The 26,552-nt window shown below is 44.3% G+C and overlaps 2 protein-coding genes across 4 annotated transcripts in view; one reads left to right on the top strand and one right to left on the bottom strand.

The window, feature by feature from the left end:
* The window catches only part of CLCF1 (cardiotrophin like cytokine factor 1), a 52,260-nt gene extending 39,721 nt beyond the window's left edge, over window positions 1–12,539 (bottom strand). For 2 of the 3 annotated variants that reach the window (XR_014512059.1, XM_083443512.1), the window contains exon 1: window positions 11,204–11,649. Coding sequence is in view for 2 of the 3 variants with exons in the window: in XM_083443512.1 (XP_083299638.1) it covers window positions 11,204–11,594 (391 nt within the window). In the remaining variant the exon portion in view is untranslated. Of the gene's footprint in view, window positions 1–11,203; window positions 11,650–12,189 lie in introns of those variants that run through there. The other variant, XM_083443514.1, reaches the window with a different exon arrangement.
* The window catches only part of MAX (MYC associated factor X), a 703,696-nt gene that overhangs the window by 353,469 nt on the left and 323,675 nt on the right, over window positions 1–26,552 (top strand). The window lies entirely within an intron of this gene.

The following is a 26,552-nucleotide window of genomic DNA, read 5'->3' as shown; positions in this document are numbered from 1 at the left end:
ATCATTTTCTCTGCTTGATTTAAAGTTTGTTTTTAATATGCTGCAGTTGCAGGAAGCCTCAAAAGTGTGTGTGCATGCACAGGGGTGTCTGTAGGAAGCTTAAGTCTGCAGTGGTCCTGGGCATGTGAACTTCCCATTCTGCTCAGACAAACAGTGAACTGCCCCATTGCACACATCTAAAATTTAGATGCCCACATTATCAACTTTCTTCTTCATTGTCCTATGAAAAGGTCCAAGAAAGTAGAACATATATTAGTATATCTTTGAGCATTGTTACAATGTGGTACAATGTTGAAAATTTCAGCTAGTAATCCAAGGTTTTATAACTCTGCTGGTTCTACTGAGTAGAATATCAACCTTTGTGAATTATATAGTGTCTCCTATAGTGGGCTATGAATGACTTGACACCTGACGTTGGTGTGTGGAGCATGGCAAAGAACCAGCACCACTTTTAGAGAGCCAGATGCCTCTATCACCATTTCTGCTTTTAGTCTGGAAACAACCTATGAGTTGGGCTGTTCATTAATTCCATTTTACAGAACAGAGGCTGAGCAAAATAAAATACATTGTTTAGGCTTTCTGATGAATCTTCAGCTGACGGGATTGGAACAAAGTTCCCCCATGTCTTCAGTAAGTAGGGGCTGGGTGGGCTGGAATGATGTTGGTTGTGTACCCTGCTTGTCCTTACATCTGTGTATTCCCTTAGGCATACTCCGGGCTGAGAAAATGGAGGAGTCTGCTGATGACACTGGGGAGCCCCAAACAGCCGGCAGACTTGTTTGCATCAATAATGACAGAGTCAAGGCCGTGCAAGAAAGCGGACAATGAAATTAACCAGACAGTGGCTGTGCTTTGTAAGGATTTTTCCATTCTGAGGTAAGCTCCGGGAGAGAGAAGTGTAGGGTGAAGTAGGAAGTGACAGGGAACAGAAAAAGTGTGAAAATGAATGAGGCACAGAAGGAGATTCCTAGATGGATGGGAGACTCTGCAGGTTATATAGCCCACGAAGGAACTTGCAGCTGTTTACAAATGGGCACACAACAGAGCATGTGCTAGAATACTGTACATAAGAAACTTTACTGGGTCCTCCAACACATTTTTAACCATTTATTGTCAAACTTAGAGCCTGATCTTAATCACATTTACTTGGAACCAAACCCTACTGATTTCACTGAGACTTGTTTCCTGGCAAGTATACTTAGAAGTTCAACAACAGTTTGTGAACAGCTCCTAAAGTTAAATACCTGTAGCAAAAGAACAGGCAGAGGATAGTCAGTGACCACCCACACTTATAGGCAGCAGCAAACAAGGGCAGAATGGGGAATTGAGGCAAAGGATGTGAGAACAGATGAGGTCAAGTGAGAAGGGAAGACAGCTGAATGGACAGCTGAGTTGGAAGCTTAGGGGTTGAAGTATAAAACACAAGGGGTGCAATACAGGGGTTAGATGCACACATTCCATGCAAATCACTTAGCTGTGTGCTTAGTTCCTACAGATTTGCCTACAAAGCACCATGCAGAAGCCATTAGCAGAAACTTTGACAAGCTGTTTAGTGAACCTGGATGCACTAAGGCTATAAAAGTTAGAAGGCCAGATTGGGGGAGTCACTGAGGTCCGTAAGACATCTATGCAGCTTGCCAGAATACCCCATAGTCTTGGAATAGGTCTTGGAAACCTGTACCTGTAGTTGAGTCAGTGGAAGAGATTAGGGATGCTGTTGTTCAAGTGCCCACCCCGTTGCCCAGTGGCTGTCTAAGGTAGTCTCAAGTCCAGTGTTGGGGGACCCCAGGACAGTGGTTCTGCATGACCTCGACATTCATGCCAAGGTTGCTTTGTCTGGTCCAGTTTGGGACTTCATGGCCTTCATGGGCCTGCCCCAAATTGTCAATGGACCAATACACAGGGTAGGACACACATTAGCTTTAGGCGTCACTTCAGGGTGAGTGGCTGGTGGTTTGCATATTGATCCCTTTGTTGTGGGGAGGGGCCAGTTTGGACGGCATGCGCTTTGAGACCTATGAAATCTGATTGATTCCTGAGTGCTCTGGAGGATTTTCCAGTAGCCAATTTTGGTAATTTTGTTGAGGCTGTTTCCTAATCGTAGAACATTAGGGTGAGGAGGCCTGTTGACACAGTCGCTTCAGTGTGTCTGGTCTGACACTGCAGAGTTCATTCTGCTCCTCAGTTCTCTTCATAGCTATGAGCAACAAAAGAGGCCAGATAACAGCTGTAGCAGGCTGAACAGTGGTTAGAATGCATATCTGCAACTATCACATAGTGATGGCAGTGAAAAAGGTCCACCATCCCATTTCCATCAAGCAGAGCTCTTTCTAGTTAAAATGTTGTTACAACCTGCCTCAGTCAGTCGGACACTGTAACCACCACAAGCCTGCTGTTTAGACACACCTGTTTAGGCAAGCATTCCCCGGAAGTGATCTTGTGATTTTTTTGTTTCAATAGGGGCTTTTGTTTTGCTTTTTCAAGTGCTACAATGGAATACTTATTGTGTATTTTAATTATGTACAGTAGTGCCCCGCAAGACGAATGCCTCGCAAGACGGAAAACCCGCTAGACGAAAGGGTTTTCCGTTTTGGAGGTGCTTCGCAGGACGAATTTGCTATGGGCTTGCTTCAAAAGACGAAAACGTCTTGCGATTCCTGGGGTTTTTTTTCCGCTCCCCACCCCCTTTTTCTAAGGCACTAAGCTGCTAATAGCCTTTTAGCAGCTAATCCGCTAATCCCTTAAGCCTTTAATAGCCGCTAATAGCGCTAATCCGCTAATGGGCTTGCTTCGCAAGACGAAAAAACCGCTAGACGAAGAGACTCACGGAACGGATTCTTTTTGTCTTGCGAGGCACCACTGTATTGATTATGTATTGATTTTATATTTGATATCTAAGTGGTACATAAATTAGATGACAATGAGGATGATAATAATATTGCTACATCAAGCCTCCTGTGTGTGAGAATCAGAAGTGGCATCAGATCAAATGGTAAAATGAGATGCTTTTTGGGGTAGGAGCCTGGCCTCTATCATAAAAACCAAACAAGCTGAGTGTTTGCCTAGGCCCAAAAGTTGTGAGCAGGGCCACCAAGTGTGCATAGTGCCCCTGGAGGACAGTTGAGGAGAGCATGTCTAGACTGCACAATGCAAAAATAATTTCAGATTTGGGTGCAAGCCAAGGAGTTTGGCAGTTCCAACTCAACACAGAAAGTGCCAAACTCTGCACCTTTAACTTCCCTCTTTTTAGATCTGTGCTTAAAGGATTTCGGTGTGGGATAGTAAATGCCTGAGATTACAAGAACATCACTGCATGGACCACTCGGAACTCATGAGGTGGCTACGTGTGCTTACTCAAGTCTATTGCATGCTTACTTCTCCTTAGCAAGTCCTCCTTAGTTCAGTGGAACTTGCACCACAAACTTTATACATGTTTACTTGGGGTGAATGTGCATAGGATTGCAGCCCTACTCTTAATAGATGAATTTAGGATTGCAATCTTAGCATAACAAAGAGGCTTCCTGCAGGATGATGTGTAATAAGATTTCCACTGAGGGAAAAGCAACTGTATCAGTGGAAAGACCTCGGGCGTGCAGAGAACAAGGGGAGTGTGGAAATGCTTTATTTCAGTTGCTGCATATGGTGAGGTGTTAGTTGGCATCAGGTTTTATAGCGAGACATTCTTAGGAGGGAAGTATTGATTGGGAAAACTGACTGATAGCAAAAGAATAGTCCATTTCAGGGATAGGATTGGTAAGAGGAAACTTTTGAGAATAGACAGATGTTTCTCTGAAACAATCCTGAAATTGCAGCCTTGGGTGTATATTGAAGTGACTCCTATGCATGCATTAACTAGGAAGTAAGCACCACTGGGGGACGCGGGTGGCGCTGTGGGTTAAACCACAGAGCCTAGGACTTGCCGATTAAAAGGTTGGTGGTTCGAATCCCTTCAACGGGGTGAGCTGCTGTTGCTGGGTCCCTGCTCCTGCCAACCTAGCAGTTCGAAAGCAAGTCAAAGTGCAAGTAGATAAATAGGTATCGCTCCGACAGGAAGGTAAACGGCGTTTCCGCGCACTGCTCTGGTTCGCCAGAAGTGGCTTATGCTGGCCACATGACCCAGAAGCTGTATGCCGGCTCCCTCGGCCAGTAAGGCGAGATGAGCGCCGCAACCCCAGAGTCGGCCACGACTGGACCTAATGGCCAGGGGTCCCTTTACCTTTTTTAAGCACCATTGAGCTCAGTTGGATTTATTTCTGGGTAAACATGAAATATTATTGGCTGCGTGACCTCAAAACTGTCCTGAGCCTGTAAGATATATATGGATATGGTTGTTGACAAGCGTTTTTCTGACACAGGCTTTTTAGGTGTTTGACTCTACTGTTGAATATGGGAACATGTGGAGCCAAAGTATATATTGAGCTAAGCTGCATTGAAACCAGTTTGGCCCGGTACAAAACTGTGATGTGAGCTTACAAGAGTATCAAGGCTGAAAGGAAGGCAGTAGGAAAAGCCCAGAGTCAGAGCAGAAAGTCATATTGAGGGCACCTTACTGCATGCATTGGGGTTCTGTACAAAAGCCATCATGTGTTAATACTATGCAGAATGGAGATTACTAACACTAAGTATAATTCCTAGTGCCCATCTGGTTATTGAGACAGGTAAGAACATAGTCTGTGGTGTCCTATCCTGACCAGGCATGAATAGCATTTAGCCATGCTCAAGTACCCAGCTGTGAAATTTAGAGCCAATGCAAGAAATAGAAGACAAAACCCCCTGAAATGATTCACATTTAGGGGTGCAGCATATTCTTTGATCACAGAAAACTACAGAGGTGGCTTGTGGATTTTCATGACCATGGAAATGCTCCAAGATTGCTGGTCACCCTAATGCTACAAGTTTAAAGCAGGCTGATCACCTTTCAAGTTTGTGAGCTTTTCTTTTTCTAGCTGGCTTCTCCTGGAAGAATTAAGCTGTTGGCAAGAGCTTATGACAGGTTGTTCCCCCTTGGGATTTCAAAACATTCGTGGCAGGGAATGGCTTAGTGGTCTGTGAGCGCTTCATTTAAAGAAATCTTAATATGGGAAGCCTTAATTTGAGTCCTTCCTATATTAGACACAGGGATTGGCAGAGAATCTGGTGTTCCTGGGGCTATTAATGGGGAGTCACAGTTAAATTTCCAAGAGGGCTCTCAAGAGTCTTGTGGGCAGAATAATGAAGAACTGGTATGTCAGCACTGTGCAATTTAGCCAGCGTCAATTATACCAAAGAGCTTTTATGCCAGAGCACAAAAAATGCGCTTGGGATACTTGTAGTAAATAGCACTCCACTGAGATTCCTAGAATCTAAATGAGAAATCACTGCACAGGAACTGTCCATACTAAGAAAATAGCAATCACTGTGCAGTATCCATGAGGAGACTGCTATCCACACAGACTGTCCTTGTAAGCAGGGTTCAGATGCTGTAGATCATGGACTGAGAAACATTTGGTCCTCCAGATGGTTTTGAACTCCCAGTGCCCATTAGTCCCAACCAGCATAAGCAGTGGCCAAGGATGATGGGAGTTGGTAGTCCCATAACATGTGGAGGGCCACATTTCCTATCCCTGTTGCAGATAAAGATTCCACAAGAAAGCCTTGATTCACTTTTTTGTCTTCCTCCACTCATTATTCATTCATACAGACTGCAGCCAGAGTTTTCCCCAAAACAGCTGATGTAACATCTAAAATCACCTCCTACTGGTCTAAACTCAGAAACACCACTTTGCCCTCATCTCCCTTAAACATCCTTTCAGATCAGTTTCCCTTGAAGGTCTGCCATCTCCTGAATGACTCCATTGCCAGCACACCCATCTGTCAGGTCACACCTTTAGAACTACACTTGGTAGCTTCCTCCCCTTTCATGTCAGGAATGTTAGAGCTCCATCTCAGGCTCCTCTGTGCCCCAGTACTGGACGAACTTGCCATTCACACCAGGTTTTTCTTTTCTGCTGTTGGCTGTATAGCTTTGCAATCATGAGTGACCTGAAATCCAGTGTGGTCAGAATGGAGTTTGATTTTCCCATATATAGTCAGGGTACCATGATGCATTTTGCTCAGCCTCCTTTCAAGACCTCAAGCATCCCTTTGCGATTACGTTCTAGTGACTAAGTCATCCGCAGCATCTGGGCTAGTATCCAAAGTTCTTGCTTGTGGCCCAGATTATTACAGTATTGCCTTCTCTACCTGTGTGATACTTTCCTCGCTCCATCCATGGTCCCATCCTTGCCTCTGTACTACTGTTTAGCATGCTGATTCAAGACCCAGTCTTCTGACTCCTTTGCCATGCATCTCTCTTGCCTTTACACCAGGGCTGACTACACTCAACTCCCATCACCCTCAACCATCATAGCCTATAGTTAGGGTTGATGGGAGTTGCAGTCCAATAGCATCTGGGGGACCACAGGTTAGCCATCCCTGGCTTACACGAGCAGTCTATTTCTCATTCTGAGGCTGATTCTATTCCTAATATTTCCCAGTTTCTTCCTAGGCTACAACACAATAGGCCACCTGTCCTGTTGTTTGTTGAAAGTCCTCCTTTTTGTGACTGTGCTTAAATGCTTTGTTTCCTGCATCTATCCCAACAACAAATACCTGAAGTTTGGGAGGTAAATGTCTAAAGAAGGAATAGATTGCTACCTCTTTCGCAAGCCAGGGGAAATTGTCACCACAACTCCTGGTTATTTCATTACTTCTGTGATCTTAGGTGTGTGTGTGTGTGTAGGGTGGTCTTAACAGCAGGAAAACTTGAACCTGGACTTGGCCTTAGTAGTTCTGAGAATAGAGTTACTAACTGGCAGTGGGTGTCTGTGTTTGGACTGAAATCACCATGACTTGGGGATTGCAGGGGGGTGGGAAGGTTGCAGTTTTTATAAGGTTCTTTTTGAATTTGTACTACCTTCCAGTTTTTTAGTGTGTCTTCAGTTCACATAGTATAACGGAACATCTGGCTGGATCTAATTTAGTGGCTGGACAGGCTTTCTCCCTGTATGTTGGGATGGGGAACCTGTAGCCCAGCAGACACTGCTGAATTGCAGCTCCAGTCACCCCTGACTATTGAACATGCCGGCTGGGGCTGATGGGAGCTGGAGTCCCAACATCATCTGGAGGGCCACAGCTTTCTCCATCCGTACTGTATCTAAATCCCACCACAGCATTTCTGCCCCTGTTGGTCTGCACAACTGACTGCAACCTGCATGGGATCAGGACCTTCTCACAGAAAGCATGTGGGTGGCCTGGCATGGATCCATGGGGGAGAAAGCATTTGCTCCATTGGATGTCAGACCTGGCCCGTGAAACAGTTTTATCAGGCTCTTGGCAGATAAAATGCCATGTGGTATGCATTTTGCCCATGGTTTCATATGCAAGGAGAGGAAATTTGTTTGCAAATGTTGCGAGATATGTGAGTTATTCCATACTTTAAATGTGATTATTGGGAGGGGGTGTTATAAACAGTGCCCCGTCTGATAGCTATGCAGAGGCTGAATTGTAAAGCCTGGCCACCTGTGAGGAGGTCGGGCTGTGCATCAAACTATACTTCCGGTTTCCGGACTACTGCCTGGAGAATAGAGTGGTCCCTGAGAACACAGAACTTGGCCATCCCTGCACTACAGCAATGAGCCAGGAGTGTGCGAAATGGCTGTCTATGTGTGCCCCTAAAACTGAAGCCTGTCTCTCAAAATGTCCTACTCAAGCCTCATTTGTGCCGCTTTCCATATATAAGCCTTTTACTGTCTTGTCGCAATAGCACACAGAACCTTCAAACCATTCCCTATAACTTTTCCCTTTCCCCTCTTTAATTTCCTGGCTGCAGGCTTAAGATCAGCAAACCTAAACCAGCAGCAAACTTAATGAGGAGCATCTGTACAGAAAGGGCATGCACGTGGAAGTGTGTGTGTGTGTGTGTGTGCGCGCGCGCGCACGCGGGTGCGCTTACACAGATGTGTTCGAACCCACGGGGCTGGACAGCAGGAGGTCTACCTGTCAGAACTCTGAGGCTGCCTTGAACTCATCTTATTGTGGGAAAGAAGCCAGTGCTGATATAAGGCACAGTGCAGGCCCAGACTGAGACAGTGGCAAGACTTCCTCTGTTGCCCATTTACTGGGCAAGTTGTACTGTACAATGTAGTGCTCACAGCCAAGGTTTATGTTATATCCCACTTTTCTTCCATCATGGAACCCAAGGCAGTGGACATGGGATTCCCAGGTGGTCTCTTATCCAGGCACTGACCAGACCCAAACCTGCTTAGCTTCAGCAAGGACGTGGTCCAATGTGCCTTCTGACCACAGCCAGACCTAGTCTTGTTTCTATCTAGTGTGCCATTTTCCCTAGATGAAAGTTGTGTGGAGCAACCCCAGTAGCTTGTGGCAGCACTCAAATGGGTGAAGGTGTGCTTGTACACCAACTCAAGACTGGCTTTCCAGTCCTCAGGTGTGAAACCTATGAAGTAGCTGTCAGGAAGACAGTGGCTTAGATTGCATGCTAGGGTGTATTGTCCTCAAAGGGCTCCAGGCATCCTTCGTTTTAGGTATTAAGCAACGTGGCTGTTAAAAGTATTATGTTTCTGAATAGGACTGTTACATGCATGAATTTAGTGCCCATCCTGTCTCATACCTTACTATCCTTACGCTGACTGTTTACATTCTGACTGTTTACTAGTTATATATAGCCACACTGTTATACTAAGCAAGCCCTATCTCACACAGATTTCTACCCTTCTCACGCACTGAAATTAATTCCACCCCCCACTTTTGTCCTCAGCAGTGCCAGAGCTTACTCAGATGCTGCCATTCGCAAGAGGGGACATCCTTATGCACACAACCATGTGTGTGCTTTTTCAAAAGGTGTCCCACTAAGCCACCGGGCAGTACAATAAAACACTTTGGTTCCTAAGAAGAGAACGACAAGAGTAGTTGGCCTTTCCACATGCAGTTCACAGCAATGATTTTGCTATTCCTCAACACCAGGAACAAAACTCATTCAAAGCTGACCCTTTTGGGGGCTCTTAATGTCTTTGCCAACTTGGGATGGACAGTTGGAAATGGAAAATAAGCCAATAGTAAAGGCTCCCAGCCCCATTACCTCTGAGCAGCAAATTTAATGAGGAGCATCTGTAGGAAAGGAGATGCATTGGTGTGGCCATGGACATGCATATGGATGTACATGGCTGTTTTGAGCATGAGGAGTATGTATGGTCCTTAACTAGGGAGTGTATTCCAATCTACATGTGGCTCCATAACATGCCTGGATACTTTCCCTGGGATAGTCCCAGCCTCTCTTTTGAGATGCTCCCTCCATAGCAGTGATCTTGTATTCCAGCCACCTTTTTATCCCTGCACATATAAGCTAAGGTTGACCTTCCTATGAGTACAGTGGATCTGCAGCCATGGTATTCCACAGCATAGAGCCTTTTCAGGTGTGACGGTTGGCTGTCTGTTTGGAGGATGGGCTCCCACATCCCCTCTTGCACACAACAGGGGGCCGTGTTGCCTGCTGCTTGCCAGCCTGCACTGGTGCCCAACTATTCAGCAGGCAAACAGGGTTCAACTCATTTCCAGAGACATCATCCCTCTAGATAATCTCACATGCATGCAATCTGTGCCATTTCCCAGCACACCATTGCCCTTTCTAGTCACACCTACCCCATTCAGTTCCCTCCTGTGCAGCATCCTTCCCTCCCCCCCCCCCACTACCCAACTCTAAGCAGCTTTCTGCTTTAAAGCAAAAAGAGCCAACAAATGGCACTTTGACAGCCTATCAGCCCAATGTATTGCTGGGTAGGATCCCTCTCTAATTTGGGCTGTTCTAGAGAGAAATCCCTTAAAAAGATGCCTAGTCCCAAGCTGCTAGCTGCAGCTGCTGGATGGGAGTGATAGAACCATTTGCGTCTATCAGTTTTAGCTCTATTCTCTCCTTCCCTGCCTGCGCTGCCCCCCTCCCATGCCTTTTCACTTTTCCTGGCTATCTCAGCCAAGGAGCAGAACTGACCGGCAGTAAAGAGACCCAAGCCGATAGGCAGCATCTTTCCCCAACAGACCTAGCAGTGAGAATTTGGGCTGTTGTTCATTTGAGACATGAAAGAGCAAGTTCTGCGTATGCCTGTCTACTGGTCTCCTCGGCCTCACATTTTCCGGCATATCCCCCTCCACATTCCCTGCTTTGCCTTTTCCAGCATCCAGGCAAGGGAGAAAAAATCCCAAAGATTTTTCTGTTTTTGTTTTGCTTTGTTTGTTTGCTCTTTCTTTTTAAAATAGCTGACACTGTGGGAGCAAGAGACTCCCCTCTCCCCCAAACAGCGTGATTGTCAAAAGAGCCAGTCCAGGAAACAAACCACTTTTGACCTTTTAAGGCTTGTTTTTACATTTTTATTTTATTTTAAACACAAGCCCTCTCCCAGAAAGCCTGGGGTGTTGTCTGCAAAACACAAAACCCCCATTGCTTATAAAAATTACACCCTGCAGGAAAAAGTTCTCTCATTCCAAGTAATCGCGCCCCCCTCCGCAACTCCTTTCCAACCTTTTCAAAGTAACAGCAAGAAAAGTTTTGTTAACCGGCTGCAAATGTTAAAACTCTAAGGATTAACAACAACAGCAGCAACAAAAACCCCTAACATTATTTAGGAAGACTGGACACTTCCTAGGGTTTTGTGCCCCCCCCCTCCATCCGCCGGAGCAAAGGACGTTTCCTCGTTCTTTGCAAAAAAAACTTGTTTCAGGGTGGTTCCCCCCTCCCCTTTCACTTCTCCTGCTCTTTGTTTAAAAACAAACAAACAAACCTTTATTTTGGTAACCAAACATACTTTCTTTCTGTGCTGGGGCAGCACTTAAAGCACGACAAGGGGGGTGGTAACCCTTTATAGCCCTTGTCTAAAATGCTGGTGACTTTGATTTTCCTCTGTCAGTTTTGGATGTTATTTCCTTACTAAGCAGCGTCTCTCTCTCTCCCCTTCTCTCCCCCCCCCCCCCAGTAATCACAAACATGCATGAAAAAGAGAGAAGGGGGGGCAAAGGGAAAGTCTTAAATCAGTCCCAAAGCCAGACAGACGTTTTAATCAAATCAAATTAGAATCAGCAGCGGTTTTGGGGTGGGGGGAAGATGAGGCGCATGGCAAGAACCCCCCGCCGCCCCATCCCCCCTCTCAAAACTGAATGAGATGCGAGCCCTTACCTGGACCCCCCCCAGCAACACATAGCATAGTAGACTCAGAGTTTGGGCTGGGGGTGACGCTGCGGGTTAGCAGGCAAACGGTTTTGTTCCGAAGCTCCTGGCGCAGAGTGAAAAAATTGCCTTTCTCCCCGGCTGGCTCTGCCCCCGGTTCCGTTCCTTTTTTTCCCTCCCCCCTTTTCCCTATTTGTTTTGGTTTGTGTTTGCTGGGTGTTAGGTGGGAAAAGTTGTCTGTACGCTTTTTTTTTTTTTTGTATGTGTGCAAAGTTTTCACCACTCTCTGTCTCTCTCTCTCACTCTCTCTCTCTCCTCTTCCACCTCCCGTGATTTGCTCTTTTGATTGGTGTCCAGGAATGTAAGAATATAAAAAAGAAAAAGGGGGAAAAAAGTGCATACACCCTCTCTCGAAGCGGCTGCCTTTCCTTTTTCCCTCCCTTCCTTTTTTTTAAATCAAGTGTTAAGCAGAACCAGGTTGCTTTCAAGAATGTATTTGATGCAATTGTATACAAGCGGAGGGTCATTCATTTCTTTCTCCTTCTCTCTCTCCCCCCCCCACCTCTCCACCCCACATTTGCCACCCACCTCAACATACCCCACTGCAGCTCTTCAAACTTTGGGGTGGGGAGGGGCAAGAGAAAGGTAAAGGAGCCAGCAGTATGCATTTCCCTCAAAGTAAAGAAGGAAGCGGGAGAAAACTTTTGTTTTGTTTTGTTAAAGAACTATCCAGAGGAAATGCCAGCCCACCATACCCCACCCTAACCCCCTCCCAACCCCGCTCTCTAGATCTCTGGATGCTGCCAAGATTTGCTAGTGGCATTTTTTAACAAAAAAAAGAAGAAGAAGAAAAAGAAGAAGGGGGGGTCTTCCAGTAAATGCTGGAGAAATTGAACGTGTTTGTGAGGGCTCAGTTGAGGTTCTCAGTGGGGAGAGGTGGGCTGGCTTCCCTGCGCAGGGGGGGAGGCCTGCAGAAAGGTACCCGGGACTCCTACCTGCTCTGAACTCCATCTGGTTAAAGCCCCAGTCCGGCGCAGCCCTTGAAGGTAGGTGTGTGGCTGGATGCTTCCTTTCGCCGAGGGGTCTGCATGGAGTCTGCTGCCTCCTTTATTCTGGGCCAGGATTAATAATCCCATTTGCCAATCCCACTCACTAAGGTTTGGTTGTGGGTTTGGTTTTTGTGTGTGTGTGTGGTTTGTTGTTGTTTTTTAATTTGGTGAAGATATTCACGAAACCTTCCCTTCTACCCCCCCCCCTTTCCTCCTTTCTGACGTGTAAAGCTTTAACCACAAAGCAAAGCCCAGTCCCAGAGGGTGGGAGTATGTGGGGGGGCATGGGGGGAGGAGGAGAGGCACCGCAGATTGGCTCCTCTCCCCTACAAAGAGACAAGGCGAGGTGAGTGTGTGAAGCCACCCTGTCTCGGCTGAAATGCCAGATTTGGAAAAGGGAGGTGGAGGGAGATGTGGGGGGGGGGGGAGGAAGATGGGGGGGTGGAAGGGGTGGGGATAGACGGGAGAAACTGACCCATTCTCTTTCTCCACTTCTTTCGCCTTTCCTCATGCTTCCCGTTCTGACTCCCTGCAGTACTTGCCTGTCTAAGAATCCCCTTGGCCCAGACTTTTGGCCCGGTCTGCGGCAGGCTTTTTGACATCCACGCCCCAGCCAAGTGCCAAGCAACTGGGGCCGGCGGCTGCCTTCCCACTGCCCTTTTGCAGGAAACAAAACACAATGGCTTGCCAGTGGGTTGTTGTCGGATGCTTGTCCCATTCTCACAATCGGAGTGGTGGCGTTTAGTCACCAGCAGGTGACTAAACCTCCAGGCGACAGATGTCATGAAAGGCTGATGTAGGAGTGAGTACCGAGAGATAGTTTGCTCAGCAGGCAGGCAGTCAAGGGCATGGGTAGGGGGGCCTTTTGTCTCTTTCTCTTCGCCCAGAAAAAAAATAAATCATACACATTTGTCTCTCATTCATCCCAGTGTTCTTCCTTCCGTTCCTTTGTGTGTAATATATACATATATAGGTTCTGATCGTAATTCATTAATCAGCAAAAGACTTGTCAGTCCTATTTCAACACAAGGCTTGTGACTCAGCACTCTGCTTTCCAACTTTAGGGGCAACCTCCCTTACGCTGGATGGACTCATTGGAAAGGGACTCTGATGAAGAAACAGGGGAGGCTGCAAAAGCGTTCAGGGGGTTGTTTGAAAGGGGGCATTAGGTTTTCTACAGAGGAAGTATTCCTTTAAAAATAGCCATGCAAGTGATATGTATGGGAATGCAAACGTTAATACTGAAGTGATAGCAGCACCCTACTTAATGAAAGATAGTGTTGTATCTCTCATAGAACCCTTACAACTTAGCATAGCTTTCCCCACCCCACCAGTTCTGAGCACTGGTTTGGTTGCTCATATTTGTCCACTTAGTATAACACTGATATGCCCCATTCATCAGGGTTTGCACACATGTAACCATGCAAGCAAGCAATTTTTTTGACAGGCCCCAGTTCTGCAGACCTTGCAGATGCAACATCTCCGTTAGGAAATTGTCAGCATAAGTGGTTCTGATCCAGCAAACCTCCACTGCATTAGTTTGGGTGTTTGCATTCCGTCCCTTCTGCTACCCAGTTGCTGAGCTCTGGGATCGGTGTAGAGGTTGTTTTTTGTTGGGGCTTTTGAGCTGCGTTGAAATGTATTTTCCCCCACCCCATGTTGCTTAAAAAAGTTATCTGACAAAAGAAATTCTCTCTTTGAATTTAAATGGCTAAGAAATTGTTTATTTTCAATTACCCTTCCTTTGATTAGGACTGACTTTGCTGATGGGAGTCTTTCTAACTAGATGAGGACTTTGGAAATAAACTTCACATTTAAAATAAACTATCAAATGTTATTAAAGCTGGCATGTCAGGTATATAGCAAAAATGAAGGAAAAAAGGAACCAAAGCTTGTTTATTCACATTACTAAATATTTACATATTTTGCAAACAAGAAAAGCAAGGGAGAGAAGGGCTTTGTGCTGTACAAGGAAATCCAATCACTTCATCCAAAATTAATTGCGTTCGTGAATATATATGTTTTTTCATTGTTAAAACCTGACTCGTTATTTACATGGAAAAACTATTATAGGGCTTTGAACTTTAGGAAAGAGGGGTTGGGGGACGTATTCCTTTTTTCCCCTTGCAGGCTTTCGCGCAGTGCTTTGTGTAAAAACAAAGGCACTCACAGACACAACTAATTTTAGCATTTCCAGCCCTCCAAGAGCCTTGTGCCTCCAAAAGGTGAAATTTAGCATTTTTCTCAAATGTAGTCCGAGTTTGAACCACTCAGCATTTTAAGTCTTATAAAATGTTTTAAGCTGTGAATTCATGGGCTTTCCATTCTTTATTTAAAGTAACTATTCACTTAACTGTTTCACACACCCATTTATTTCTTAGTCATTGGAGATTTATGTACCTCCAATAAGGCCAAGGTGAACTGATATTTCTTTTGTGTACAGAATAAATAAATCTAAGGTAAGCAGCAGCAGTCCAATTTATATATTTACAAGAAACTGAGTCCTGCACAAAGCGCTGCCTTTTCTTTTTGTCTAGACAGAAGTTTACATGTTTGTAAAATGCGTAGAAGTTTTCAGGCACATCGCTGCCTAGTCCTTGTTCCATGCTGTGTTTTCTTGAGCCTGCTGCAAAAGAGTGCAAAATTAGTTGAAATGGGCTTTGAGGGTTGTATGAGGGAAGGTGCAGTATGGGACCCAGAAAGGCATATCCCAAGTTGGGAGTTTTTGGTTCTTGAGCTAAAGAAGAGATGCTTCTATGTGAAGATAAAATTCTTTTCTAACAGATAAACTCTGAACCTTGAACTTCCAGATTTTTTTTTATTTTTATTTTTATTTACAAAGGGGCATTTGGGAAGCTTGGAGCGTAAAAGACACCCATCATGTGCCAAGGACGTGTGAAAAATATGTGACCTGTGCTTTGTCCTCCTGTATTAAAAATGCTCTAGAGCAACAGCCAGACCTTGAAATCAGAAGGATCCTGTAAAACAAATTGTGACTGCCAGTCTTAGCTAGAACTGACCACATGCCGTGAAACTGCTAATATGCAGTAGCAGCCAAGGAAATTTCAAAAAAGGTTTGAAAATTAATAGTGAAGGGGTTCACAACGTGCTTGTTTCCCAGTACATACAAGCATATTCCTTTACAACAGTGCTGGGAGACTCTGTGGTCCTTCAGATGTTGCTGGACTACAACTCTCATCATCCTTGGCCATTGGCCATGCTGGCTGGGGCTGGTGGGAGTTGGAGTCCAGCAGCATCTGGAGGGCCATAGGTCCCCCAACCCTACTTTTACAATATAGTTTTTTCACATTCCATGAAACATGGTGGAATAGAGACCCAGATCTAGATCACAGTTCATCAGCTTCCCGTCCTGAATAAGCAGTAGTTGGGTCCAGAAATGTAGACGAGACGCATGCCCAAAGCACACAGTGGGAATTTACAGACTGAAAGAGCAGCAGCTGTGTCATACGACCAGATTACAAAACTTGTGAAGACAATTTGCATCCTTTGGGTCGCTATGGGTTATGTGAGTTGTAATTTGGTACATCAGAACCTGGGGCAGAGCCACTTCGAATAGGAGAAAGGGCACACGTACCTTAAGAGATTTGCATTCCAGATTAACAGCCAGGCCTGTTTGGTAACTACAGCTGACCCAAACTGCACATTATTTTGCCTTACAAGACTAAGGGCTCATCCACATTTTGCTTATCCCGGGTCTGAGTGGTTTTCTGCTTGTCTCGTGCTTTCTAGGCACGGCATGGGTCTGAGCAGTTTACCGTTTGCCCCTTTGCTTTCCCTGGGAACACCAGCTCTTTACGGCTGAATTGGAGCAAATATCAGTCCTTGGGAAACCTAATTGACATTTACTCTGATTCGGTGATAAAGAGAGGGTTTTCCGCGCGGGGGGGGGGGGGGAGCAGTGGAACAAGGGCAAGTGTGGATGAGCCCTAACACATTTCACTGTAGGTACTAATTCTGACCATTGTGGAAGCCAAAAGACAAGGGGAGCCCCTTTTGCTCTCCAAAAAAATACTTGCTTCTCACAGGCAGCTTCCTTCTTAAGGCTTAAAATAATACAAATTTCTCCTCTGCCAAAAGATGTATATTCAAGTGTTCCAGGAATTGTACTTCAAAAAAGCAACCTAACCCTAATTGTGTGGTTGGGAAATACATATTAGTGTATATTTTGTGAGCTTTGTTCTCGTAAGTTTTCTTTTTCAGAACTATTGGTGAGGAATGACATATACAGGACACTGAGAATGTGGGGGAGCATTGGCTGGAGTTTGAGGAGTTATACAGAATGAAGCTCCACTTCCTGGCCACTTTAACCCACCCACAGATTACCCTGGTTTTACAACAGATTCTGCCTTCACCTTTTAAGTGTCGTTCTACAACTGTGAGGTCTCAAAACATACTTTTTAAAAAGTGAGATTTTTAGGGTTCTGGCTGGAACACAGATGTTTCCCTGAAGCCAGAGCTGCTTCAGATGTTATAAAACTGGGGGGATAGACAGACAGGAAGCACGAGAGTGATGCTTTTTTTGCTCCTGCAGTTCTCTGTTGTCATCTCAAATAGAACTTTTAAATTTCACCCTCTTGGGGAGTTGCAGAAATGCCCACGGTTCCATTTCAGCTTATTCATTTCATTGCAGCAAGTGTGCATGTGTGAAAAGTCTACTTTAGATAATATTGGGGGGGGGGCGACGACGTTAGGAAGCAGGCACGTAAACCCTAACCGTAGAAGCCTCTCTATGTTATGTAGATGGTTATATGCCTTGACAAAAGGACTACTCCTGCAGCATTGTCAGTGTGCTCTTTAGTTGATATATGCTCCCTTGCTAATTAATGTGGAGTAAATACCATCCTTGCTTGTTGTTTTTTATTATCCCAGCCATTAAAAAGACTGATCAAGATTGCTTCATGTGGCAACTCTTAAAAGATTTGAAAAACAAGCTTGAGTAAAGATAAAGTGCTTTAACGCTTTGCCTTTCTGCATTAAGTGATCTTGTGAATGTCTCGTTAGGTCTGCTAAATTGATCCAGCTTGGATCTGACAGCCAGATACATATAAATTCTGTTCGCTCTTTGCCTTTGCCTCAGGCAGTCTTCCATCTCCTCAGCATTCCTGGACCACATTCACACAGTTACTTTAACCAGCCATTTGCTGTGCTTAATGCTTCTTAACTCCTGTACTATTCACACTTTGAACGCAGCAGTAGGAAGAGTACGGATCCCACTTTTAATACCATAATTCTTGTTCCTTACATCTGCAGGAATATTGTGGAAATAAAACTTTCTTTCCCCCCTTTCCAGGGTGCCTCTTGACAACTGCAGAAATTATAGCTTAATTGCCCTCTAGGAAGTAGAGTTAAGAGGAATTCTGGGATACCTGCACATGACATCACTGAATGGGATCTCCTGGGGCATTAGGTAGTCTATTTCTTAAAATGCATATTAATTGTACAGAAATCAAAGCACGGTTTTTAGAACTCAGAAGTACCTAACGTTGCTTTTGTGGTACTCTTGTAAATGCCACCAAAAGCAGTTCCGACTCTCTTTCCTCCCGCAGCAATGAATTGTGGCCGACTCCAGTTTGCATGTCCAAGCACCCCTTTAATGAGGAGGTGATCAGTTAAAGGCTTTCTTCTCTTTTCAGTCTCCATTAAATAACCACCAAGCAGCCTGCCATCTTGCATCCTGCCGTCTTCTGTGCTTTCGTGAACTCCTTTCTATTCCTTCCTGCTGCCCATGTTTAAAATCTCTTCAGCCATTTTCCTGAAGTATTGGTACTTCGTGCCATGGAATGCACTTTGCCTCCTAACCAGAGAATTGAGATGTCCTCATTTCAGATTGAGATGTAGGTCAGAAAGGGACTTGCCCAAATCTGCCAGGGACGTGTCAGAGTGAAGATTTGAACCCACATTCCCCATATGTCGGGCGGGTGCTCTGGCCTTTTGAGAAGTCCTTCCAGGGAGCAGCAGGAAGTCCCTCAGCCCCACAGCCACCCTTCTGATCACTCCTGTTAGAGTTTTGGAAGTTTTGAAGGCTTCTTCTTCTCTGGCCTTCTCATGAAGAAGTCAGCCTCTGCAGGTCGTGTCCTTGCTTGACACTTAGCCCAATCCCTGGCATGGAAGCATAGGGTACCACCTGGTTCACAAAGTCCTGGCAGGCTGCCTAGCTCTACCATTGGCAGCCCTGCCTCTCTCACCTCCCTCCCCCTACCCTGCTGCATCACAGGAAGCACTGTGGGTGGTTTTGAGCTCACCAGAGTGGGGTGAGTCCTTCCCCCAGTCTCTAGAGGCGCCAGCACTAGCCAAACCTCCCACTGCCAATGTTTGATTGAGCTCCTTCCCAGCCTCTCCCCCCCCCCCACTTCCCCAATAGCTATTCTTATTGAGTGGTTTGTTGTTGTTTTGGCAAAGGTTTAAATAAGGGCAGTGGGACAGGAGAATCATATAACATTTCTGGCTCTTCCGTCAGCCTGCAGTGATATCACTAGGAAGATCCCACAGGCATCAGGCCGAAATCCTAGCTGTTAGTACTGTAAACCAGCCTTCCCCAACATGGTGCCCTCCAGATGTTTTGGACTACAACTCCCATCAACCTGTGCTTGATGCTCTCCAGCACACACAGGCTGTGGCTGCTGGGAGTTTTAGTCTGAAATGTCTGGGGAGCTCCGGGTTGGCGAAGGTTGCTGCAAACCCTAGCAATGGCTGCTGGTTCTATTCTCCGTGCTATAAATATATGCTGATGTCACAGAAAGATGCTGCTCTCTTCTCTTCCAGCCCTTCCCCTCGTGCCTCTCATTCATTCCTTGCTCCCGCTCCACCACATGCCTGTGCTGTCTTCCCACAGCTGCTCTTTTCAAGTTCATAACCCTCTCACTCGAGGTTCCCCTCTTACCTGTTTCCTATCCATCCACTAAAGGGATTGGCAAAGGAGTTGACTCTGTGACAGGGAAATGACGTCATGGGATTTTATAAGCTGACATTCCAAAGTGATTAATGGGGTTGGGTGCTCCACAGACTTATCATTTCATGTTCTTTTGGCAATCCTGGACAGGAACCACCATTGGTCACATTTGTGGGAGCTTTGCTCTACCTACAGCCACAAGTAAATTCAATACAGTGAATGCTAAAAAGAAACAACCAGATAATATACCTTTGTCATGGCGTTAAGACTTTTACTTGTAACTCACAGTGAGCACTAGGATCATAGGAAGCTGCCTTATACAAAGTCAGACCATTGGCTCATTCAGTTCAGTACTGTCAACACAGACCACCAGTAGGATATCATGCAGGAGTCTCTCCCAGCCGTACCTGGAGATAACCAGGGATTGAACATGGGACCTTTTGTATGCAAACCATGTGCTATGCCACTGAGCTATGGCATTCAATGTTAAATGAACCAGAGGGGAAACGGCATGCTCCATTGCGGAGTGGGACCTGAGGCACAGTAGTAGCATCTCATCAGTGTCTGCAAGCCATAGAATAATGATGTGTTTGGCCCTACATACTCCTCATTCCCCGCCCTATGGCAGGCCCAAAATGTGTTTTTTTTTCCCTGGCTTAAGGGTGTTTAGGTCCTAAATTGGGAGTCTGGAAAGACAATGTGCTATACAGATGGAAAGCAGCATTAGGTGCTTATGTGAGAGTTACATGTAAATGTTATTGGCCTTTCTGTAGCAACATTATTACTCCATGTAAATATGATCAAAGCGATGGAAGTTTGGGGAGTTCCTTTACGGCTGAGAGTGAAAACCTTTGTTTTCAGTGAGATTTCTCCTGTCACCCAAATACAACAATAACGTGTTTCAGGTTAAGATAAGACATTTCAGAGAAATATATCTACATTGGTCTCTTGCAGCAAAAACAAGTAAGAGTCTTGTGGCACTTTAGGGACTAACAAATGGCCTAAGCTTTGTGGACTAAAATAAGATTTTTCATTTTGTTTCATTTTGGTTTTTTGGTTTTTTTAAAAAGTTGAGTAGTAGTTTAAGATGGATTAGAAAATGTTTTTCTAACTCATAATACTATAACTCAGGGACATCTGCTAAAGCTGAAGATTCAGGAAGGACAAAATAAAACCCGTCTTAGTTAAATCTATGAAATTTGCTCCCACGAGATGTAGTGATGGACACCAATTTAGATGGACAAACTCATGAAGGCTAAAGCTATCAAAGGCTTCTAGCTTTGATGGCTGTGTACTGCTTTCAGTATTAGAATCAGTATTGCTTTGAAATACCTGTTTCTGGGGAACACCAGTGAGGAAAGTACTGTTCTACTTAAGTCTTGTGGACTTCCCGTGGGCATATGGTTGGCCACTGTGAGAACAGGATGCTGGACTTTTGGCTTGTTCCTGTTCTTATAAGAGGCAGGGGATCAGTTACAGGATCATCTTAAAGCATCTTAAAACACAACTTGTCTGTTAAAATCTCTTCATCAGTACCTCTGCAATCTCTGAACAAGTTCTGAAAACCCCTTTAACTCTGACCTGCTTGCCAATTTCCCTTTTCAGCTACTGCTGCTTACCCTCCTCTGTGAGAACAGGATGCGGGCTTAAATGGGCATTGGGCCTGATCCAGCAGGGCTCTTTTTGTGTTCTTAAGCTGAAAGGAATCTGGGGGAAACACAAGTAATGTGACAATAATTTTCATAACATATGCACAAAAGTGCCTTCGTTTTCATGTATCCCATCTGAAGCAGATTTAGGTAAGCCTTTTAAAAAGCAAAAACCTTAGGCTGCTGCATTTTGTTTTGTTTTTTAAACCAAAGACTATTTGAGGAGAAAGGGGTTTTGTCAGTAGTTGTTCACTCCATGTTGGTAACTTCCCTATTTCAGTGTTACTCTCATCACTCATTTTATAGCCCCTGGCTCTGTTTACAGCAACCGTTAAATGCTGCCCTAACTAGAGAATTACTCATTCCCCCACAGGGTGTCCTACATCACTCCTTCCTTTATCAACAAGTGTCACTTATCTTCACAACATCTCATCTTGATTAGCTAATACGCTATAATGATGAAAATGCTCCTTTAATTTGGGGTCCCCTCCTTAAGATTCATGCCCTGATTAGTAGTGATTGTTACACAGCATTGTCTTGTGTTCAGCACTTGGAATTCCCTTACTACACCCTAGGATCTCAAACAGTGGAGCAAATGTCTTCGGGATTTATGCAGGAAGCCTGTGGAGAGGAGGGCAAGAGTTCCCTCACTACTTACATACACAGATGCACAACCTGTAACATTCTTGTGTCCCATTTTTCAGACCCTCCTTTGTAGCATTCTATACAGTAGTACCTCAGTTTAAGAACAGTCCTGTTTAAGAAAGTGTCAGTTTACGAACTCCGCAAAACCAGAAATAGTGTCTCGGTTTACAAACTTTACCTCGGTCTAAGAACGGAATCTGAATGGTGGAAGGGCACTGGCGGTGGGAGGCCTCATTAGGGAAATGGTTTTGGTTTAAGAACGGACTTCCAGAATGGATAAAGTTCGTAAACAGAGGTACCACTGTATGTACATTTGTGTGCCCAAGGATTCCTGTGAACAAGTTTTGAGCAAATTGTTGATAACTTGCTTGGAACCTTGCACGTCTTAACATATAAAGTGTCTGTGAGCCCTGAGTTACGCATTCTGAACATCAGTGGGGAACAAACAGTTAGTCATCACAAAACTTCGCAGTCATGTGGGTTATGCACCTAGCAAGATAATTTGACTAGTCTTTCATGTCAACTATGGCCAAGGCAAGTTCCGTTTTGCATACAAGCAAGGCAGGTGTTCTTAAAAGGTAACAGCCTCAGCTCCTGCAACAAAAAGTATTTGCTCTGAGTACAATATTGATGTGGAATGAACAAACTACATCATGGAAAAGCTAGCATGAAATTACATAACAAGAACTAGGTGTGTGCAGACACACCTCAAAACAGGAGTGGGCGGGTGCGTTTTTATCTCCTGCCAGGCTTACTTCCACATTCATCTTGCAATTTAGGATGTGTTTGCTTCCTTTTCCAGTGCTGATTTAGGCTTCATGTCCTCCTCTTCCTCCCCCCCCCCCAAATGTTAGCAGGGCTGTCCTTTTTTATGTTTTAAAGAACAACTTGTACAGTTATGCAATTAAAAACTTACTTGGTGCTTAAAATAAATAAATTAAAATCTGCTCTCATGAAAGGGGGTTGTTTCTTGGTGATAACATAGATACTAGCCTATCAGCCCCGCCACAAAACATTTCTAAAGGAAACTCCTTGGATCTTGATCTTGAAGAAAGTCTTGTGTGCCTGATCAAAATGGTGTGAGTGCCCTTCTTTGGACTCCACTTGTTCTTAGGCACACCTGTTTACACCTGGCGTCATCTTAGTATATATTGACAAAGAGACAGAGGTAAATTGCACCAAATCTCTGCCTTTGCCATTGAAAGTCTGAGCTGGCAAACTTATTTCAGAAGAAGGGTGCTTTTTATTAGATTTTTAAATGACATTTTGTGAGATCATGGGGATTCACAACTGTTATTGGCTTGGCCCCAAAACAGTATTTCAGTTCTTTGAAAGGTGAATTTTAATCCCACTCTAGGAAGGCAGGTTCATTCCTCCAAAGAAGCCATAGCTCATAGAACACAGGGCACGTATCCCAGCTCACTGTCTGGCACAGCAGGTTCTGAGTAGCAGGCCTTGGAAAGCCCCAAGCCCTTGGACAGGCATTGCAGCAAGGTGAGCTGCTTGAGCCAATGACATGATGAGACTGTGGTGAAGCAGCCATGAGATTTCTTCAGAATACTGTACATGTTGCTTGCAGCCGCTCATTTTGTCGTGCCATTGCAAAAACTCCCCAAAGTGGACTGAGCAACAGCACAGTAAGTGTGAAGAAAGTTGGATGGGGAACACATGCGTGACTGTTGAATCCACTACATGGATTCATCCGACCTACACAAATGCCAAATTAATCATGGAAATTAACATATAGGCAATTTTTCAATGGGTTTCTCAGTGTGATGGGAATCTAGAACTCCCTTTGGTATCCCAGGGTTGCTTCCATGCTAGAGTGCTGCCAAGGCATTGCTTTTCCATAGTTAATTGGAAGGCAGCAGAATTAAATTAGCAGTTCTACACAAGGATTATATTATCCAGCAATGCCCTTCTCCATGGCCAAGATCTTGCTATAATGTTTACTTAGAATTAAAGGTTCCCAGCAACATTAATTATAAGTGCAACCCTATGCTCAGAAGCCCCATTGAGTCTGATGGAACTTCTCAGATAAGTATTAGAGTTTTGCAATTCAGGTTTCCTGTTTGCAGGTTTTGCTTGTTCCATGACTTTCTGAGGATTGGTAATGAATGACCCTTCAGTAGCCAAGTTCTGTTTCTGTATGGAGTGAGAAGCATTAATTACTTAAGCCATCATTCTTTTGCTTCCATATGTGCAAAATACTATTTCAATTAAAGATTGGGAGGGGAAGTATTTTAGTAACTCTTGTTACCTTCTAAACTCCTGAAATGGAAGAAGTAAAAGGAAATTTGGTGCTAATTGCCCATCTTCAATCAACAGGAAGCCATAAAACAGGTAGAACTTGCAAACAGAAAATTTTAATGAAAAGTACAGAAGCTCATTTTTTAAAAAACTGCCACATGTCATCCTCCCCCCGGCCATCCATGAACTGACAACAGAAAATACTGAAATGCAGTGAGCTAATAAAAGATGTATGGATGTTCCATAAAAAATCTAATGAAAAGGCTAAGTGGGGAAGTAGTCTCTGATCTGTGGTGGTTTTAGAACCTTAATCTATATAGTGACAATTGCTTTTTCCTTAATCTTGCATTCTTCTCATTGATCCTATCAACTTAGCATATCAAAATATCATGTATTCCTACTGTGGCCAAAGAAATGGCCAAAGAAATAAGACAGTGCCTTTATTAATCTATTTATTGTTACCCATGTGTTTTAACCTTTCTTGGAAATACTTATACATACCAGACAAGATGTTGAATTCCTAGAGACCACCCACTCCACTGGATACCATCTTCAATTATAATGTACAATAGAGATGGAGAACCTGTGACCCGCCCTCCAAGGTGTTGTGGGACTCACCCCCAGGCAGCATGGCCAAAAAGATGGAAGTTGTAATCTGTAGGAGGGTCACAGGCTCCCCATCCCTGATATACAACGAGAATGGTAACCAACCTCCATAGAGACATTTTGGCAAAGGAGTTGCTGTGGTCAGTCCTAAGTTAATTGGGAATCGGTCAGTTGTGATGAAACTGCATTTGCAACCAACCACTTATTTCAACTGGAAACAGCCATTAAAAAAAGGAACAGTTTTTCATCATGATTTGATCTGCCTACACAAACCTCTTCTTCACATTGCTGCCAGTCAGATTTTAGCTGACACTGTCTAGGATTCAATTTGGATAAGACAGTTTCAGCCATCTTAGCCTAGTAACAACAGTACCTAAAATTTATAGGGTGTGTCTCAAGCACTTTACATCTCAACAGTTTTTACAGCCATCTGATAAAGCAGTTCAGTAGTATGATATCGCTGAGGAAAGAGACACAATGGCTTACAACTTTGGGTGGGTGCTCCCCCTAAAAAAAAGATCAAGTTCCGGCACCTCTTTTTCTAGGGGAAAAAAGCCCTGGATTCTACCCTTCACAGCCAGCAGGAGGAATCCTGCAAACAGCAAGATACTCCCTGCTTGTTGGCACTGCAGCACCCCCTGGCGGTCAGGAAACACACCTCTGTGTGGATTTCCCTCAGACTTCCCATCCGATTGCTGGCTCGCTCAGAGTGCAGACAACTTGGCAATCTCTGCTGCCAAGTTCTTAAAAGTCTCTGCTAAGCATGCATAAGCTGCAATGTTTTGGAGGCTTCCAATCTGGCCAAATGTGGGCAGATTTTCCTGAGGCCGACAAAAGCAAGGCTCTTGCGTAACACCAAAGTGAGACCTGTCTGTTGCCAAATTTCAAGTCCTTGCTCCAAAGCACAGAGGTGCTGGAATTTCTCAATGAAAACGTCGGAAGAACTAGGCTTGGGGTTTTTTAAAAAACAAAAAAACACACACATGCATTTTGTGCCTCGGGCCCATCATTCCCATTATGACTGCAACTTTTTCTTTTTAAAAAATCAGCCCAAGGGAAACACTGGTGACTGCACAGCTTTTGCATTGATGGTTATAATTGGGCAAAGATATGAGGAACTGGAAATGGTCTTATAGCGGAAAGTTAAGCAACCTCAATAGACGTCATTGGCAGCTTCAGTTTGAATGAAAGCCGAGTTGGAACATCTAATGTTACAGTTTTCCAAACTTTTTTTTTAATGGTTTGCCCCCACATTTCTATGGTTACTATATACAAGATCCCCAAATCTTAGCAACATAACATCTGTATGGTGCAATTCAAGTTTGTATACTCTGTGTATCAAGTTTACCACCTAGTTAACCTCTCTGAATAACTTCCAGCAGGTTATCTCTTGCTCTCTTTCATATTGCCAGAAGCAGCAAAGGAAAGGGCAGTGTGGTGTGATAGCTAGTGAACTAGCTTTGGAATGTTCTTATCCCTACTTGGCTTTAAAGCTTTGAGCAACATGTTCTCATCACTGACAGGATGGTTGTTAGAGAAAGCAAAGGAATAAGAAAGCATGTAATAAATCCATTAATTATAAGAAAAGGCGGAATAAAATAGCTTACCTAATTTTCACTGACAAAGAAAAGGAGCTTCTCACGTCAGTCCTAATTCTTTTCTTCAAAATTCTCATTACCCCCCCCCCACCCTTTCTCCCTGTGCATTTAAAAGTACGAAGGACTCATCCACACGGGAGCTGAATTTAGATATGAAGCTGCTTGTGCATCTTTTTTGTGGCATCCACACAGCATCCTCCTCACCCTGCTAAATTCAGATTTTCTGATCTGCAGATAATCTAATAAGAGAAGAAAATCCAGTAAGAAATTGCAAGTTGTCCAACTGTGGACACACAAAAACATGTTATGTGAGCAGGCTTTTTTACAGGTGTGCTGGCATTTTGCTGTGTGTCGACCCTGTTGTTGTTGTTTTGCCTACTATGCAAATTTTTCAATGTGTTCAGTTCTAGAATTATTAATATTTATGACTGTACAGAATAGCATTGACATTGGCTTTCCGTCTCATCCATAAATGCTATTTTGCCCACTAACCGCTACTCCTGGAAAAAATTGGATACTTATTACTTACATACTTTTACTCAGACAAAAGTTGCACTTTCTTCAGTGGGATTTGGTTCTGAATTAGAGTACAATCCTTAGTATTTAAATAAGTGATCCTGCTTCTTATCCTTGCATGTATATATGCTCATC

The sequence above is a fragment of the Podarcis tiliguerta genome (genome assembly GCF_965153285.1).
Source record: "Podarcis tiliguerta genome assembly, chromosome: 1".
NCBI classification, from domain to species: domain Eukaryota; kingdom Metazoa; phylum Chordata; class Lepidosauria; order Squamata; family Lacertidae; genus Podarcis; species Podarcis tiliguerta.
Note: the sequence above shows the minus strand (reverse complement) of the source record. Positions and strands in the feature narration are given on the sequence as shown.